The 20,634-nt window shown below is 34.8% G+C and overlaps 1 protein-coding gene across 2 annotated transcripts; it reads left to right on the forward strand.

Annotated features, from left to right (window-relative positions):
* The first annotated feature begins 6,384 nt into the window (after positions 1-6,384).
* LOC105039586 (serine/arginine-rich splicing factor RSZ21) lies at positions 6,385-13,342 on the forward strand. 2 transcript variants are annotated; one of them, XM_010915778.4, is made up of 6 exons: positions 6,385-6,555; positions 7,119-7,208; positions 9,035-9,123; positions 11,393-11,609; positions 12,931-13,047; positions 13,157-13,342. In XM_010915778.4, exons 2-6 carry the CDS (start codon positions 7,120-7,122, stop codon positions 13,194-13,196), a joined length of 552 nt encoding a protein of 183 aa, XP_010914080.1. In that variant the 5' UTR covers positions 6,385-6,555; position 7,119; the 3' UTR covers positions 13,197-13,342. The 2 variants fall into 2 exon arrangements, with proteins under 2 accessions (XP_010914080.1, XP_029118696.1); XM_029262863.2 differs by lacking the exon at positions 6,385-6,555 and adding an exon at positions 6,653-7,019.
* The last annotated feature ends 7,292 nt before the right edge of the window (positions 13,343-20,634 follow it).

A 20,634-nucleotide genomic window follows, 5' to 3' on the forward strand; every position in this document is an offset into this window, starting at 1 on the left:
GAATTTTTAAGAAATCATATAGCACTTGATATGTGAAATAATTATATAGTGAATGACATCCTATAGAAATTACTATATTATTTGTTTGTTTATTTCATTATGTCTTGGGCTTATTCCAATTGATTGTACTTAAAATTTTTTAAAATATTTATGGTTAAAATTTTTATGCTAGTATTTAATTTATATTTTTTATATATTTTTATGATATAGATATTATCAATAAGTGGCATAAAAAGGATCAAGTGAAGAAAAAAAAAATATTTGAGTTAGACAGTATGTATGAATGACATGCTCATTAAAACAATGGTTTACCAATAGTGAGCAGAAAATAGATCTGATGAAAGTTTTACATCCGCTGCTTATGCTCAAATGATTAAAAAAGTGAATAAAAAATTTGGCATAGATTTGAACAAGGCTCATTTAAAGAACCACTTAAAGTCTCTTAATGTGGATTTTAATTAATGAGTGGTTTGAATTGTTTAGAAATAGATTAAATGTTTTTGCTTTTTGTATTTAGATGCATCCTAATGCAGAAAAATAGAGGACTAAACATGTTCATAACTATAAAAATTTAATGAAAGTATTTGCAAAAGATAGGATAACAGATGAAGGTGTCGAAATTGTAAAGGAGAAATGGTGAAGATAAGTTAGCTCAAGTGGGAGTCACACGTATACTATTCATGATACTGATTAACTGATATTCCAAAATAAAGTTCTGTTGGAGGGCTTTGATGATGTGAATGATGAAATTAATATGCCATCCTCCAGACTACAAGTTTAAGTTTAGATTAAAGTACAATAAGTTCAAAAGGTAAAAAAAAGTCTTCAACTGATATTGATCAAGAGATTGAAGTTTTAAAGTCAACAATTGACCATGTTGCTGGTGTAATTAGAGAGAAAAATTTTATTATCTAAAAAAGTCAGCTATGTGTCTATACAGAAGAAGAAATTTTCAATGAATGGGTGGCTATTAGAATGGAGTCTCACTTAATGATTCCTATCTTTTTCTCATCCAAAATCCAAAAAAAGCAAGGCCATTTTTGGTTGTCCAATTGAGAAGCGTAAAAATATATTGAAAAAATAATGCATGATACCAAAGTAGATTCTTGATGGAACATAGTAATTGATGTTTTTGATTGTCTGATTGGTTTTGGAACTCTTACTAAATTATTGGAGCGTAGAACTCTTGCTAGCTGACTGGTAAATTTTGATTAAAATTTTTAGTAGTTGAATAAAAAAATGATACATGACTGGTATATTTTGATTATCTTTGATAGAATTATTGAGTTATTAACTCCAATTTAAATATCAAAGCTTTTTTTGCCAAGATAGAGATCTTATACCATATTTCTAACTAAATAAGGATTGCAATATTTTCTATTTAGTTAAAGATTTTATATTTTGTTGTTATCCAAAAAGATAGCAATCTAAAAGGAGGAGAAGGTAAATTAGGTTTGTTTAAAAATTTTAACTAAATCTGAAATTTAAAATAATTTATGCTTTATATTAACTTATCAAAAGTACTTATGAAGTGCTTAATATATGTAGTAGTAGAATCAAGATATAAAAAAAATTATGCAAGTATTAAAATAATATAAAACATAAATTAAAAGCAAGTAAAGCAAATATGAAAGGGCACAACATAAATACAGAAATTTATAGTGGTTCGGTGTAACTCCGCACCTACGTCCACTCTTTAAGCTCTTCTAGAAAATTTCACTATAATCTTTTCGATTACAGTATATTTATTTTATCCAGGCTCACAAACAAATCCAATTGATTTTTCGAGATCATTAACCAATATTTTATACTGATTATTTTTCGGACTCACAATCAATCCAGTTGATTTTATGGGCTTACCAATCAAAATCGCATATCGATTATTTTTTGAATTCACAATCAACCCAGTTGATTTTATGGGATCACCAATCAAAACCTAACAAGTCTAATTTCGAGCTTAGACGAGCTTAATCTCCAAGTTTCTTTCTCCAAAGAAACTTATAAAAAAAATAAAATACAATGAATAGAATTTCAGTACAAATAAAAATAAAAAATTAGAACTCTTTAAAGTCTGAAGAAGTTGCTATTGGATTGCTCAAATGATGCTTCAATTTTTCTTCTAGATGTTTGAGAAGATATGAAAGATAATGGAGATACTTGCTCTTGAAAATCCTCTAAATTCTATGCTCAAATTTTTCTCTTTTCTTCTTTTCTAAAGATATTTAATGACCCTCACTTATTTTGATAAAATTTTCTTTTCAATCCTTTTGGCTACCTTTTCAATTAATTCTCTAGCTTTTAATATACTTGAAATTAGTTGAAGAAGGAGTTTTATCGTTGGAAGGGTTGAACTAGCCGTTAGAGAAAAAAACTAGCTATTAAAAATAAATCTGTATTGTTCTAAAAAATTTGCAGAACTAACTGTTAGACTTTGAGTCGACTCGAATATGATTCGAGTTGACTCGAGCAGTCTGCAAGTCTACTCGAGCTTTTCTATCTTTTTTGAGAATTTCAACTCAGATATTCGAGTTAACTCGAGCTGTCATTCAGATTTTTGTGAGCCTACTCAAATTTTTTAATTTTGAAAAACTGTTTTCTATTCTTTTTTCTTTGAATCGACTCGATACTGTACCAACTGAAATTTTGACGTGTCAGAATCTTTTTTTCTTCTATTTTTCAACTTGAGTCGACTCGGATGACAACCAACTGAAAAATATTGAATATTTTTCTACATGAGTGGCTTTTTAACTTTAACTTTTAAGAGCTTCTTCCACTTTGATTTTTATGACCTTTCCCACCATGAAGGCTTCTAAAAACTTCTTGTTTGAATTTTATTTGAGTATTTAAAATTATTCTTTTTCTTAACTTAATTTTTTTTTAAGAGATCTTTTTCATGAATAAATTCTTCAATTTAAGCACTTAAAAAATCCTACATTCATCTTTGAAATATATAATTAGTATCATTTATACTCAATATTTTGAAATCATCAAAATCAATCATTTACAATATTTTCTATTTAGTTGAAGATCTTATACCTCTATAAATACAAGGATAAGGTTATTGATTTATGCGGTGCATGATATGCATGGGAGATTGTGAGAAAAGGGTGTAAAGGGATTAGAGTTTAAGAGTTTTTTCTTTGTATTCCAATCTTGAAATAGTGCATCTCCATTCCATTGTTTGTAGACATAGACTTCGACTGAACTATGTAAGTTTCTGTATTCTTTTTGTATTTTTAATTTTGTGTGTCTATTTGCTTGATCTATCTATCTCCAAAAATCTCCAAGAATTGGTATCAGAGGATTATTGGATTTTTTTTCTTCTTTTGGGATAAGATTGATCGAAGTTCATGCACATAGTGGGTGATTTTTGGATGCGTATAAGGGCTACTAGTACTATTTCATGTATATTGAGGTCTCAAACCAAAAAACTGACCAGACAACTATGTTTCCAACATCAAAAAATGATGAGAGGTGAAATTTTGCATCAATTAGAAGTCGATAAGCCTTCTAATGCATTGCTCAAAATTTTAAGATTTTAATCAATGCTTCCAACCACGTCATCAGTCCACCCTATCAGAACTTGCCATGTGTCGCAACAGATCTTTGCCATGACAATGCACACATCAGCGGCCCCCTTTAAGCTGCATCATAGCCATATGTCTGCCATATCAGCAACTGCCATGTTAGCATCTGTCGTGTTATTGGCCACCTCAATTACCACATCAGCATCTGCCACGTTAGCCTCTGCTGCCACGTTGGTGTCACGCCAACAACTACTACCACATCATCAGCCTTTTGACCAAAGTTTGACCTACTGATTTACACATTTCTAGATCAATTTTTTAAGTTTTAATATTAGTTTTTAAGATTTTTTGACGTGCTAAATCCATATTTGGAGTTATTTTTGCGAGATTCAGACTCTAAGACATCTTTATTTCAATTTCAAGATGTCTGAAAAGCTTAAAATTGAGAAATTTGATGGGTCTGGTAACTTTACCTCTGACAGATTTAGATGGAGGATATTTTGATTCAGAATAAGCTTGATTCAGCTCTTTTGGAAAAGAAAAATATGTCCTTGATACTGAAGGAAGAGCAGATTAATAAGCAGCTAGGTAGAGGTGAAAATGGCAACAACAACTATATATTAGCAGTTTGAGAAAATAAAAATAAAGTAATTTACTGCTATTATTACAAGAAAAGAGGCATGTCAAGGTAGATTGTTTGAAATTAAAGGCTCAATGTGAAAAATATTCAGAGGACAGCCAAAATTATAAGAAAAAGGGGATACAATTAGGAATGGCATCAGGCTGAGTTCGAGATAGATTTTTAACTACCCAAATGCAAACCCAAATATTGGGACTAGATTTTTTTTTACCAAAATCAATCTTAATCGGATATCGAATAATTCAGATTTATCTGACTCAAACCAAATTAAGTCACGTTGAGCATTTTTTTGTATTTTTATCAACTCTAAAATCATACTACCATTTCAAAAATTATACTTGCCTTAAACAAATAAAATTCAATGACACTTAGATCCATGTCAAAATTAAAATAAAATTCAAACTACCTTAGTAAAATATATTTAATGTAATATATATCTATATGTTTTAAAATATTAAAATAGTTCGGATCAGGTTCGAGTTAGATATCGGGTCGGGTGCATAACTATCTGTTCTCGATCCGAATCCAAAGTTAAGCATTTGGATTTTACCCAAATATGGTCCAATCTAGTCAACACATTGACTACCTGATCCAATTAGGTCAGGTCCGGTCGGGTACCCATGGGTTTAGATTTTCTTGCCATCCTAAGATGTAATGATTATTAGTGACTTTGATGATGGGGATATCTATGTAGTAACCAACAATGTTGATGTTGATGTTGAGCATGACGATTGGGTTATTGATTCTATCAATTCCTACCACATCACTCATAACAGGGATTGCTTCTCCACTTATAAATTTATGAGTGGTACAGTGCATCTAGCAGATAACACTGAATGTCGGGATATTGGTATAGAAATGGTTCGGATAAAATCGTTTGATGGTTCAGTTGCGACACTTCAAGATGTACGTCATGTCTCTAATTTGAAGAAAAATTTGATTTCATTGGGCTGCCTATTGTCGAAGGAGCATAGAGTATGCACGCGAGGTGAAGGAATTGTGCAAATTTTGGAAGGCAAAGTTGTCACTTGATTTTAATCTATACAACCTACAGGGAGCCACAGTTTGGATGAATAAACACGATAGAGGTAGGATCGTGTATATTGAGGAAAAGAGCGATCTACATTATATTATGATTGGTTTTATCAGTATTTTTGTATAGTCCATTCAGGAGTTTTGGAGATGGTGTTCTACATGCTTTAAATTGAAATCAAGATAGAGATTGTTGAGTTATTGACTCCTATTCGAATGTCCAAATCTCTTTTATCAATGTAGAGATCTTATACCATGTATTTCCTAACTGAATAAGGGTTCAATATTTTTTATGTAGTTAGAAATTTTATATCTTATATTTTCTAACTAAATAAGGATTACAGTATTTTTTTTATTTAGTTGGAGATCTTATACCTCTATAAATAGGGGGGTAAGGGTATGGGTTTATTCCGTGCATGGTATATATGGGAGATCGTAAGAAAAGAGTGTAAAAGAATTAGGGTTTGAGAATTTTTTCTCTTTATATTCTAATTCTGAAATAGTGTATCTCCATTCTATCATTTATGGACATAGGCTTCGGCCGAACCACATAAGTTTCTGTATTTTCTTTGTGTTCTTATTTTTATATGCCTATTTACTTGATCTACTTGTCTCCAAAAATCTCTAACAAGAACTCGTGCTAGATTGGTTTTGGAACTCTTACTAGCTGGTTTATATTATATTAATTGAGTGAATTCTGAACTTCAATTATCAAATGCAATGTTAAAATAGTAAATTCTTGATTTTGGTTATCTCCAAAGATACACTAAAAACAAATCCAATTATTGTTAATTTTTTATATATTTTTTTAAAAAAAATCTGACTATATTCAAAATATAACCAAAAAAGTATGACTTCCTTTTCTGATTTCACACTTACATGGATGATCTAATCATTTCATTTTTTTTCTATTTTATTTTATTTTCTTTCATGATTTAACACTCCTAAGCATATCACAGTTTACATATTCAAATTAAGCATATTATGGTTCAATAGTAGTTAGTATATATTTATATTTTTTTTTATAAATTGATACTTTATATATTATATTCAAAAATTTAATAATAAAAAAATTATAATATTTTTTTCTCTTTTTTACGTCTTTTTTTTTTTTTTCTCTTTAAACTTCCGAGAGGAAAGAAATTTTTTTTTTTCTTCCCTCTCTTTATTAGCCCTTTCTTTTCTCTTTTTTTTTTTCTTTCCCAAACTCCCAACGGTGTAAAAGTGACCCATTCTTGGTCAGAGGCGACGCCACCCAGAGCGCTGCTACTTTCGGAAGGAGCAGATCAGATCTTGAAGCCCTCGCCAGGAGTTGGAGCGATCCCAAAACTTTCGATCTCAGTCTCCTCCTCGCGAGTAAGCAACCATCTCTTCCCTCTCCTCTCTCTATCTCTTCTATCGATCTCAGTCTCTTCTCTCGGCTTCGGGGTTCGGCGTGTCGAACCCTAGAATAATTTTGATCGATCCTCCAGGAAATCTTCCCGGCGCGCATGAGGCGGGTATTCGCGCGATCTCAGCGCGCTTTCCGTATCTGTTAAATTTTAGATATCATTTTAATTTTTTATTAGAGAGAAACATACTTGATGGATTGATCAATAGATATTATTGTTTACTCTTTAGACTTTTGTGAAAAGGGGAAAGGCAATCGGGAACTTATCGTTCTTGGTATTTTATCGCAATCTGATAGAAATTCTTTACCGGATTGGATTCAGCGATCTGAGGCTTCTTCCGTAAATCTTTACCGTCTTTCTTACCTATCTTTTCTTTGGGGTATCTTGGATGAAACTTCGTGTCCATGTATGGACAACTGCCGAATCTGGGTAGTCGATCCTTTTTCCCTAGATCCTGTTGCAAGAATTAGAGGATATGGCTGCTTATACATTATTTTGACTGATGCTAGTATACGTATCCTTTCCCAGAATGGCTCGTGTTTATGTCGGCAATTTGGATCCGCGAGCTACTGCCCGGGAACTTGAAGACGAATTTCGGGTATTTGGGGTTTTACGAAGGTAATTTGCTCATGGGTCAAGATGGATTTGTTTATATTGCAGAACTAAACAGGGCTGTTATATTTTCCAGTTTTAGTAGTTTTATGCTTGGAGGTTTAAATTCCCTTGTTTGTTTAGATGCTAATTTTGTATCTTACCGAACATGAGTATTAGCTGATGATCACCCTTTTAGAGCTTACACGTGCTTAAAGTTGTTTAAGTACTAGATCTGTTTCATTTATGATCAATCTATATGAATGAACTTGAATGACTTTTGTTTCTTGAATTGTGTTTTAATATTTGTGTTATGTGATGCCTTATAACCTTAACCTAACATGTGGAGGGTTGGACAGCCAGGGGAAGGAGGGATGTAGGGATATAGAATTCCAGTTTATGTTTTCTAACCCACACCTGCCTCTAAAGTCATGCCCACATCATGGATTTGCTAAGAGCTTTGGCCGAAGAAATGCCCTTTTAATGCCCAAGGTTGGTGAAACCCAGCAAAAACTAAAGTTCAGTGGATAAAAAAAATCCCAAAAAAGAAAATATAAATCCCATCAAGAGAACAGAGAAGGAAACAAGAGAAGACTGGAGATAGATTGACCTCCTTTCCATCAACTGGTGACCCGTTTCTAGGTAATGTGCTGGGGTGCTGGAAGAAAGTTTCAGATTGGCCTCATGCAATTTGTCCATGTCAATATTTAAATTGGGAACTATCAGATGCATGCTTAAAAGTTTGAGATATACTTAGGCCCCTTAGAAATTTTTGAATCATGTGATGGTCTCTTGATCAAGGAGTCCACTGTCCTTAGGTCTTGTAACAAAAATAGAACTCTTTTTGTCTTTTTAGTTCTATTAGAGGTAAACATCTCATGGAAAATTGCGACAATCTTGCATTTTTCACTACATACACTTATTCAATATCACTAGTGGAAGAATGACGATAATATTTTATCATCCTCCTTTTGTTTACATAATCTTTAATGTTTCTTCTAGCTCTATGATGTTATTGTTTTCATAAGCCTATGGATCATTTATCAGTGATATTCGATCAATGGTATACACCTTGGAACTTTCTTCAATAGGAATTCTTGTTGGTTGGTTGTTTGTAAAGATTAACATTCTTATAAGAAAAACAGATGGTAATGGATAATGATTGTTCTATACCAACAAGAGGATTATGGGTTTTAGCACACATGTCATGTTTACATTGTATTGATCTATGACTATGGAAAACATAGTCTATTTAGACAACTATAAGAGATATTCAACAGCAAGGAGAATGCTGGTTGGCAGATGCATGATAAGGTATCTTTGGCAGTAGAGCATGCCTATATGGAAAGGCTAAATTTTGATCCTTCTACCACGTAGACTGCTTGTGCATGCATAGGAAAAACATATTTTCTTTTTTTCACCCTAACAAGTTGAGTTTTCTTCTTCTTCTTCTTCTTCTTGTTAAAAAAAATAAATAAATTAAATGATAAAACATCTTCTGTCTTTTAGCTTTTTATGTGATACCAATTATCCTGTGTCAATGAAAGATGCTCCATTAACATATCGAACAGGATCCCATATTTTTTATATCTGAGACAATCCCAGAAAAATATTTACCGTACATGTTTAACTGAAACATTTGCAAAAGGGGAAGAATGTATCTAGAGAAGTAAACAGTCTCTAAAAAGATGCTTGGTTGAGACATTACTTGCTTCACATGGTGTTGGTAGCATTTTCCCCTGTTTTGTAATGCCCTTCCTGTAACCTAGTGTAAGAGCACATTATATGCACATGGTATTCAACCCCTTAGAATCTGTATTGTTCAAATAACCTTTTTCCCCCCTTTGATGCAGTGTGTGGGTTGCCAGGAAACCACCGGGTTTTGCTTTCATTGACTTTGATGACCGCAGGGATGCTCAGGATGCAATTCGTGAATTGGATGGTATGTTAATAAATTATATTTTATTGACATGTATTTGAAACTTGGACAAGATTTTTGATTGTAATGAATTTGTTCATTGTTTTAGAAGCTTACCTAACTGTATCCTTCTGAAATATTTATCTAGACAGGCTGTTTTTGATAGGTCATTGATCTTCATTCTTGTTAGCTATTGGCTAAAACATACATATTTGGTGGACAAATCAAATATATCTTGAAGGGTTAGCATGGAATGACTTTTTGAAATTAGAGACACTGGACAACTAAAGCAGCCCAGAAAAATGGAACCAGGCAAACCTAATCTCAGAGAATAACAGAGGTACAATGGATCACATAGTCACCCCAGTCCTGGATTGGTTCCAGGGAACCCTCTTTCCGAGTCAAACACATCGAAAATACCACTCCAACACTTCTCCAACGCTGTGCTTCTACAAGAATTAAAGCACTACCTCACTTTTTCCCCATGTATGATTTTTGTATGTATGCAGATCATGATACATTTTTATGTTATTCTGTATAGCCAACAATTGTATGTCAACAGAGTGTGGTAATGTTATACCTCTTATATGCTCCGCTTGCTTTAACTTCATTTGCAATGGTTAGTATTTTGATATTACATTGTCTTGAAACTTACGAGATATAGAAGCACTTTATGCGGTTGAAATTCTGGGATTGTATTTCAAATTTACTCTTGTGCTCATAGTATTATTTCTCTTGCATGGTTACTTTTTGAAACATAAGGTTGAAGCAGTCAATCATAAATCTTTGCTGGTGAGTCATGTGTTTATTTTTCCTTGTGACTATGAATTTTTGCTTGTTCTACATTATAAAATGCACTACTATTCTGAATTTTAAAACCCATACAACTCCCTGACTAAATGAGCATCACAATATCTGCATTCCTTTTTATTTTTCTCATTTTTATCCCCCGTTCTATCAGTTCTGCTGCTCCTTGAAGGTCAACTTCCCTGTTTATACCATCCTCATGTTCAAGTGCTACAATTGTTGCACGTGCTGATGTGATGCTAGTGATGCATAGAGGCCCTTATTTGTAAGGCCATTACCCTATTATGGTCCCAGCAGTCCGGGGCCCTAGGAGGGGCAGACTGGGGATAGACCTAAACGATGGCCTTTTTTGCATGAAGTGGCTGTTTCAGCACTTGAACCCACGTTGTTGCACTTGTCAGCTCAAGCTGTGTACCAGTGCACCAAGCAGTGCCCCCATTATGTTACATTTTTCATGGTATATTGTATGAGTTTTTCTGCCTGAAGTGTCTGTTCTTCTGTTTCCTTTGTTCTTCAGACCTTCTATGCCCCTTCTTTTTCTATTAGCCGCGAAAGGTAATCATAATTCAGAAAAACTCTTAACTGTTTTCTCTGGTTGATTACTGAATGCATTAAATAGGTAGTTGACCATTAAAATTCATCATATTCTCTCTACAATACATATTCAGGTTATAAATGTGAAAGCATCAACCCTTAGTTTTCTGTTTAGTCTTTGGAATATTTGATTGGTCTTACTTATAAATAAAGACACCAGAGCCTATGTGATTTTGGTTTTAGATGTTTTGGATGTTGATCGCATCCTTTGTTGCCCAATCTTTTCTGCTTGGGTAGTCTAAGTTTGCAGTCTGCCAAGCTTCTTGTTTCATGCATGGCAGAACATTTTGGTTGAAGCAATCTTGTTTCCAGTTGATTGCTGCTTGTTAGAAGCATTCTTCTGCTCAAGGTTTGTAGATGGTCAGGTGGAAGGTTGTATGCCTACTAACCATATTGAAGGGGGTTACAGCCATTGGCTTAATGGGACCATTAAAGGTCACCTAAGATAAGTGGAAACAGTTTTGTTCCCATGTATGTATAATCCACTAACTTTTCTGTTTGCGGTGAGTGGCAATGTAAAATGTACACACTTTTGCAATGATGTCCCAAAGGAGTAAGTGAGGAGCTGTGATATCATTGGATATCGTGTAGGAAGTTCTATATGCAAATGCCTTAATGCAAAGTTTCAGGCTTCTGATATAATATATGCATTTTTAGTCAGTTAGCTTGGATTGATATCTTATAATATTTATGAGCATATGAATTGTAGTTATTTGTTTCTGTAATGTTAAGCTTTGATTTGTTTCAACTTAGACAAATATCTTGCAAACTTTGCTTTATGTAGCAATAATGTTATGCTATGTGTGACTGAAGTTTACTTGATATTGTCAGAGCATGTTATGCAAACATCATCTTATGCTTAAAAATCATACTCTGGCTCCTTCTATAATAGGTAAGAATGGATGGAGAGTTGAATTGTCCCATAACTCAAGCGGTGGCAGCCGTGGTCGTGACCGTTATGGAGGTTCTGATATGAAGTGTTATGAGTGTGGAGAGCCTGGTCACTTTGCTCGTGAATGCCGTTTGCGAATTGGTCCTGGAGGATTGGGCAGTGGAAGGCATTGTAGCCGAAGTCCTAGATATCGTAGGAGCCCAAGCTATGGTAGAAGGTAAGAAAGAACAAAACCAGTGTCAGACATTTAGCTGCCGTTTGGAGCAACAATGGCACAATTCACGATGCACCCATATTCATTATTTAGAAGTCTCGTCTATAATTGCAATCTCAGTAACCTTTGTTGTTCATGTGATGAGGGGCAATAGAGTTCATGCTTGGTGGCAATTGTTATCAGCTGATGGCTGTCTGACAATCAACCTTCCACATACCACACACTTGTCTGTGATAAATGTAAATTGCATGCTAATGTTCTCTGCATCATGCAAGCTGTGAATTGCATAAGTCATTTCAATTGATAAGATTTGGAATAAAAGATGGCAGAAAAGGTGTTACAAACATGTAGCCTGTTTGCCCGGTCCTTTTGTTAACTGGGACAGTTCTTTTAGATCTTTCTGAAAGTATTTTCCGTCTACTTAGGTAATTTTTTTTCCAACAAAATCCTGCTTCTGATTTTGAAAAATTATACGATTCTCCCAAGTCATGAATGAATATTTTTTAAATGAAATATTTGTATAGCAAGAGATATCCATCAGTTCACTAGGTAGTGCATGTATGAAGTTTACTTATTTTTCAATCTCATCACTCGATATTGCCCAATGTCATCTTGATTTACTCTTGTCACAAGTCCTGACCTTGTTACATTAAATCATGATACCATCTCTTTCTGGTGGGAGGGGCTCATGAGGTAAGCTTGCTGCCTGGTGGAACACTTCACAAAGAATGATTAAAATACCTTGCAGCATATTCTATGATTGAAAAGTGCTCCTTGCATATTGGTAGGTTTACCAGAGATCGGAGTTTAGTTATTGATGGGTTTGGAACTCTCTTATTTGCATAATATCCTCAACTAGTAGTTATAAGAACTGTTCAATCTGTTGGAGGGGCTTGGTTTATTTATATGTAGGATGAGGGGAAGTAATATGTTTATATTTGGAGACTTCGATATTGCAGACTTGGAGAAGTAAAAACAGCAGCAGGCAATTCAATCTATCTTCTAAAGTTTGCTTGCTGTATATGTGAGATACCAGACTCATAATTGGAATAATACTTTTGAGTTAACCTACCAGATGTTAGGTAAAAACATGAAATGCATGCTCTGGTTTTTCTGTATATACCACTTTGTGAACCTAGTTTTTTTTTGTCACGGGTCATGATTAATGCTTTAATGGCTAACTCAGAGGATCAACCTTTACTATTCATTTTCAGTGTACTATGGGATAGCATATGTAATTCAAATATAACTATTCTTATGGACATCACTTGGCAGATGGTCAGTATAATGTATTTAATGCTAATAATTAGCTGGACTTGACCAGGAGCTACAGTCCCCGTGACCGCTCTCCTAGGCATCGCAGTGTGTCACCTCGTGGGCGCAGTTACAGCGGGTCACCACCATATCGGCATGGCCGTGATGAATCACCCTATGCTAATGGGTAAGCTTAATTCTGTTGTGCCTGCTTACTGTTGATTTATGATAGACAATTGTTGGTATAGGCATTTCATGTGCCATATGAAGCGACTTATGACTGGTGATTTGTGCAGAAATTCTGCTGCCAGATACAGGCACCGTAGTAGGAGCTGAGAATTACTTCCATGGTTAGATACTTCATCTGTTTCAACAATAGCTCCTTGGGCTTTGTTGGCTGTGAACTGTGTTCTATTTGAGCTACACAACAACGACTGCTTGAATTTGGATAAGTTACTTTTAACTTTAATTACCTTTCGATATCTCTCTCCTCTCAGATGCTAAATAGTTTTGGTTTTTTGTAGTGTTTAGGAGTATATATATTTATAATAGGTATGATGCAATGCAACTGGCAACTGAGATCCATATATTCTTTTGTGTTGAGGAGGTGTGGTCCTGCTTAACGACTCGCCTGACTTCGGCACCCATTGCGTTTGTGGTTCTACTCCACGTGGTTTTGTTCTTCGCTTGCACTGACCTGCTACCTTCATCTTCCTTGCTTCTTGCTCTAGATGCTTGTCCGTGCTTGATACTCTTCGGCTGTGATGCTGCTCCTGTCAAAACTTGTAACGACCCTCTCTTCCCTAACATTAAGGTTTGAGGAGTTACTAAACCAATATGTTTTCTGAAAAAAGTTGGGCAGTTCTGATTCTTACTTCCTAGACCTACAGGTCTGCTGGGTTGTTGCTCACTCGCAATTTCAAAGGTGAGAAAACCTAGAACTGCATCCTGTGTGTCGGAGGGTCAATCTAGCTTCTTCCTCTTCGGCTGCAAAATGTAGTTGAACATTTGGGAAGGAAAGGCCATACCTGGTTATGGGGCGTATTGTCTTGAGTTTTCATTTTTGGGTCATTAATTATTAATAATCAAGAAGGATTTTATCACTTAGCAAAAATAGCTGCCACCTTTGATGCACTTTTAGAAGGTAATTTCTTTTGCATTCCAATTCACCATTACGCTGCTTTGTCTGCGTAAACCACCATTTGTATCTCGGACATGTTAACCGCTTGAACTAACGCACCATGGTGGAGCTTTGGGTGCTTCAATAGACTCTAATTCATGGTGATTGGAACATCTGAATTAGAGGGGCATTATGTAAATTCTACTTTTTTAAGAAGTTATATGCCAATCTATGCTTTCCGCCAACTTCAACGTTCATGACCAATTTACCTGGTTCTGTGCATGTTTGATTGCTTTTAACGCTTTGTGGAATAAATTCGCTCTTCTGATTGTGGTTATGGTTTTCCTAGCAAATACTGTTCAAATATTAAAGCAAACAATCAACTCATTTTGAATCGGAAAATTAGTACCCTGCAGCCGGTCTACCAGCTTGGCTATAGATAAAGCCTACGGCGGCTCGCCAAGGTCTCCTGTCCGCCACCCACCCCCGCTCCCCACCGTGCCGCCATGACTATAGAGCATCCCAAACTTCCCTTGCCATGAGATCGCCTTCGGTGCTGATGGTTGCGGAGATCTCGAGCTCTGCCACCATGATAGATGGCACCCACGGTGCAGAGACCATTTTCTGCATAAAGCTGACCTCGGAGGCTTGTGTTGTGGAGGCAACCTTCCGGTAGGAGATTGAAGAGAAGCTTCAGTAGCTTGCTAGCAAGAGCTATCATGACCCTATCAAGTCCTTTGACTCTATTTCCCTTACGAAGTCTTGCGACTGCTGTGTCCTCCACCCTCTCTGCCGTTAATGTAGCCCTCTGCTTTTCCCCTCAAGTTGGCCCTCCACATAGCTTCCGCGTATGCCCACATCATTGCCAGCCGCATTAAGTAACTGATCAACACCCCTGAGAGCGGTTGGGGTTATCGAAGATCAGGGGTATAATCATATCGAGTAGTTAGAAGCTTAAATTTGATTCAATTCAAAATACTTAAATTTGAATTTAACTTAAGATTGATTGAGTTGTAATATCTCAAGTTCGAGTTCAATTCAATTAAAAAAAAAAATAATACTTAAGATCGACTCGATTTGAATATTTATTGAGCTATACTCGAGTTTGAGTTCGAGCTCAAATTCGAGTTTTAATCTAGTAAGAATATATATATTAATATATATTATAAATAAAAATAATATTATTAAATATATATATAAATTTAAATAATTTTGTGAGCTTTCGGACTAAGTATTTTGTTACTCGAGGTCAACTCAAAAATTATTCAAATTACTTGAGTTCGATCTGAATTTGAATCGAATCGAGCATGGACTTAAGTCGAGCACAAATAACTTTTTTGCACCCTTAGCCAAGACTATCCACGGCCTCCTCACTGCCACCAACAGCATCGTCGATCCTAATGCCCTTTTCAAGTTCGCTCTACCAGTGGCAGATCATCAAGAGCTCCAAAGTCTGGATTTCCCAATGGAGTTGCCGGTGCTTGATGGACCAAGGGGGCTAGGGCTTAGTTTATTTTCCCTATTATTTTTATTTTTTCTTTTTAAGTTGTGGTGGAAAGCCATATTCATATGGTGGGCTGTTATGTGCCTCGTCTACTATCAAGGTGGTAGACTAAGTAGGGGTGGCAATTGAATCAGATCGGCTCGAATACAGATCGGATCAGAAAATTATCAATCCAAATCCGATCTGTTTATTAAATATATCAAAAATTCAAATATGAATTCGATCTATTTATTAATAGGTAATCTGATCCGATCTATTTAACTCATTTATTAAATAAATCAAATGAGATTAAATTGATTAAACAGATTAAATGGATTAAATATGTTAAATATATCAGGTTAAATGGATCAAAAACAGATTAAACAGGTTTTAAATAGATTAAACAGGTCGGGTTAAATAGGTGAGAAATAGGATAAGTAAATTTTAAATATGTCTTAAATGAGTTAAATAGGTTAAATAGGCTAAACAAGTTATCCGACTCAATCCAATCTAAATATTAAACAGATTAAATATCTGAAATCTAAATATTAAACAGATCAAATATCTGAAATCTAAATTCAATCCAAATATTAAACAGATTAAACAGATCAATTTGTTTATAACCCAAATTCGTTTATCTAAATCTAAATTTATTTATGATAGGTCCAACATGGGTCGGATTGGTGGCTTGGATCTGCGGCCCTAATTAGCCAAGTATTGAGTACCATTTCCCCTGATGGATGTCTTTGAATTTGGTGCCGCGTTTGAATGCCTGGTAACCTTCTTATTCCGTGGCATACTGATCCATAGGGCAGCAAGTTTGTTCTTTTATAGCGCTTTATATGAAATTACTTTTATTATTCTTTTACAAGGCAATGGTGAATTCTGCTAGTTAAGGCTTTGCAGTATCAAACTCTATATTTCTGATGTTCTAGCAAAAAAAAACTCTATTTTTCTGATGTAGTCTTTAAAAAAAACTTCATTCTATATTGGGCTGAATAACAGATGTTCTTGTGGGTCTGAAAGCATAATATTTTGGTGAAACCTGCTGATTATTGCAGACTGTTTGTTGAGGCAGAACGTGGAAGCTGCTTTCCATGTTCACCATAGCTAATTTTCCAAGTAATTTAATCTTAGATTTTGGTCCTAAAACGCGATTTTCTTTTAGAGATTCCTTTCATGTCCCCTCTCTGGAAAGCTGCTACTTGTTGATGATGGTTTGCCGAGGCTGAGTAATGGAGCTGGTTATACAACTGTTCATCAAAGTTGATTGCTACTTGTTGAAGTCTTTTTTACTGCAGGAATTGCGTCCGTGGGATCCCCGATCGCAGGCAGGGTTTTTTGATGCTAATATCTTCTTGTGTTTAAGTCATTTAAAGATTATTTTGTGGTTTGCTAATATTGCCAAACATGGGAGACTGCAGGAAATTGTTGAGTCTAAGAATCTGGGCACGCATTGCACGCTCCATGCACCCATTTATTCAACATTATCTGGTATGTGATGTGTTGGTTTCAACCTTATTGGTGACACCAAGGCTCCATATGCTCTCCTCGTAATCGGCACTGAATGCAGGACCGTCCTGATCGGTTGGGCACTGCTAACATAGTCGTCCCTCCGCTGTGACGGGCAAATCGTTGCCCTCATTTGACCCTCCTGTTAGGCTGGGGCTCGGATTGGATCTTGTTACGGTGTAGAATGAGAGCCATCATTAGTCCCTCGTTGATTATGAGATAAAGAATACTACGAAAAGATCATTCTTTTCGTATAAGATATTTTTTTAAAAATAAAATCATGAATCTTATGGATCAAAATAGATAATACCTCACGTATCGAGTCATGAGCTCTTGATCGCAATATTGATACCTACAATAGGGCCGATGCATCTCCTTCAAATTGTAAGATTTTTTCCACCCACATACCAATCTGTGGTAAAAATAAGGAGGAAGACACCTTCCGCCCGTATAAATAATTAGTTGTAAGTCAAAGGATTAAAAATAATTAGTTGTAAGTCAAAAAGGACTCTTACTTATATAGGAGGAGACCATCCTTTTCATATGAGACATCTTTTAAAAGGCAAAACCGTAAAGTCCATAGATCAGAGCTGGACCGATGCACCTCCTTCGGATTGTGGGGCTCCTCCTATTCGTATACAGTCTGTGGTAAAATTAAGGAGGGCACCTCCCGTCCGTATACAGACTCTTCCAAAGGGACTGTGGTAAAAATAAGGAGGAGGACATTTTCTGTCCGTGCATACTCCCTCAGGGGCACTTTCCGTTCGTATATAGGCTTCTTCAGGAGCTGTGATAAAAATAAGGAGGACACCTCCCGTCCGTATATAGGCTTTCATTTGATTGGGGGACTATATTGTGATATAGAGTGGGGGGCTTCATTAGTTTCACATTGATTGTGAGTCAAGGAGGACTCTAACTTATATAGGAGGAGATTATTCTTCTCACTTGAGGTGTCTTTTAAAAGACAAAATAGTGAGGTTCATGAATCAGAATGGACAATATCTTACGTACCGAATCATAAATTTTTTATATAAAAAAAAAATTATTATTTATTTTATTATTATTATTTTTTTTACGATATACATTGTTAGCCGTGCCTTGCATAGCTCTCAAAATATTTTGAACGCTCCTTGACATTTGCCGTCTTATAGCAGCTGTTATATAATGCATCGATATATATGCAATGAAACAAGAAAAATCATTCTTTCAAGATACAATCCAAGTCCGTTAGGCTGTCCTCCTGTTCCAATTGCTGCTTTATCTCATATTGTCAGCTTCACCGGCGAAGAATCGAGTAAACCATCTATATAATTAATAGAAGATTGGAAAGGACAATCAAGCCCATCAGCCGTTCGACCCTTAAACATCGGCATTGATCATGCTCTTAGATTCATCCAAAGTGTCATGTCTCATCTCTTTCTCTGGTGAGTCTGAAGGTGAACTCATGGTTCTGTTCCGCCAATCACGGTCGAATCGGATCCATGTTGCATGTGGTACAGCTTTGCTGCAATACACGGGAGTTCGAACGATATGTACGGTCAGCATTGTAAACCCTTACATCACGTGGCTGGGCCGCTGTGATTTTATCCCGCACCGTTGAGCGGAACTGTAACTCTTCTCCAGTTCACATTACAAGTCGGAGATTCCTACATCAGTCAATTCCGTTATATTGGTGGGTCCGGTCTCTACGATCACAGCGACACCCAAAAAGCGGGGATGACATCAACGTCCAAAAGAACCGGTGATGAGTACTGCTGACAGCACGATGTACCGCGACACCCGATGGTCCCCTGGCATTATAAAATGAAAGAATCTAATGGTCCCACCACATCAAAAGGTCGACGAAAAGGATGGTGAACCATAATTTGGTTTGACGGTTTTTTCTTTTTCTTGTAATTTTTGTGTATACGCTTAGATTTTGTTATTCCGGATCTGAAGATTTGAAAAGTACCCTTTTTTTTTTGGCAAGTTTGAAAAGTACCCATTTGAACGGAACAAAGAAAAAGTTGTGTGACCTGTGTCCACTGATAAGACTAAAAAAATTTGAAAAACGATGGGGAAGAATAAAATCTCAATAACGAATAAATTTTTTTTTTTAAATATTTGCTACATCAAACGTATTTTTTTAGACTTTTGAAACTTTAATCAGATAGAAAATAATCTCTTGATCATCCTTCCATTTATATAAATTTGTTCAACTAAAATAATTTTTTTTTCTTCAATACTATTATAATTCTAATTATGTGAAGGATACTAATAATCTCACATCGATCATGAGTCAGAGAGAACTCGTGTTTATAAGCAGAAATTTTTTTTTTCCATGTGAGATATTTTTTAAAGAACAAAACTGTGAGTTCTATGAGTTAGAGTGGATAATATCTGACGTGACGGATCGAGTTCCGATTTCTTGAGATTGAGGCCCACTTCGACTAGTTGTGGAGTTTCTCGGACTGTACATATCGGAGTCCCTCTTGATTGGAGGGCTCTGTTGTGGTTCTAATAATATGGAGGATACTAATAGTTCCACATCGATTGTGAGTCAAAGAGACTTATGTTTATAAGGAAAAATTTTTTTTTTCCACGTAAGGCATCTTTTAAAGAATAAAATTGTGAGATCCATGAATCACAACGGATAATACTTCACGTGATGGATCGAGTTTTTGTTAGCAACAAATATCATATGTCTTTTCATGATTGATGGATTAGATTTGGACGATATCATACTCTTGTAATTTAGAGTATCGTGTAGATTAAGTTTGATTGATGAAATTAAATTGGATGATATTTTTTAATTTTATTTTTTTTTATTTTCAATCGATCAAATAATATGTAATATTATTTATCTTCAAACTAAATGGTATTTCAGAAAATCAATGAAACAACTCGTTCCTTTTTATCCCGATTTAACCACTCTTTTATATATGATAGATTAATTTATTCTGAATTAAAGAGTTATGAATAAATTTATCTATCTATTTATTGTGGACTTTCTCTATCAGCATTAAGAATCTATGCATTTATCTCAGCACAAGCTGGGATTTGGGAAATGGAAGTAAGATATCACGTAAAATAGATAAGTAAATATGCATTTGTTTGAAAACAGAAAATAACTTGAAATCCTAAAAATAAGAGTGGATGAGGAATTTATTTGTGTTAGAAAAAATTGTAATTGGAAAGATTAAGAAGCTATGGAATATGCTATATACCTGGCAAAATGGTAAGCTAAGGGGACAAAAAGATCTCGACCAAGGATCATGCAAGCCATGCTTTCGATTCTGATTCTTTATTTGGCTCTATTTTGAATTTTTCTTTTCATGTTCATGCAAAAAAATCTACAGTTCCTTAGGGTCACTTGTTTTTTGCATGAAAAAAAAAATGATTAACAAAAAAATAAAAAAAATATTTTATGATTGGTTAAATTAAAAAAAAAAAGATGAAAAAGAAATATTTTGTTAAGAATAAGATTTTTATATCTCATAAAAATAAAAATTCATATAGAATATAAAAATTAAGATAATTATTTTTTAAATATATATTTTTTTAGAAGAATAAAATAAAATCTTTTCTTCTTTAGAAACATAATAGATATTTTACATATTTTTTAAATAAATATTTACTGAAATATAAATTATTATTATTATTTTGATCAATTAAGTATA

The sequence above is a fragment of the Elaeis guineensis genome, chromosome 1, assembly GCF_000442705.2.
Source record: "Elaeis guineensis isolate ETL-2024a chromosome 1, EG11, whole genome shotgun sequence".
In the NCBI taxonomy this organism is placed as follows: domain Eukaryota; kingdom Viridiplantae; phylum Streptophyta; class Magnoliopsida; order Arecales; family Arecaceae; genus Elaeis; species Elaeis guineensis.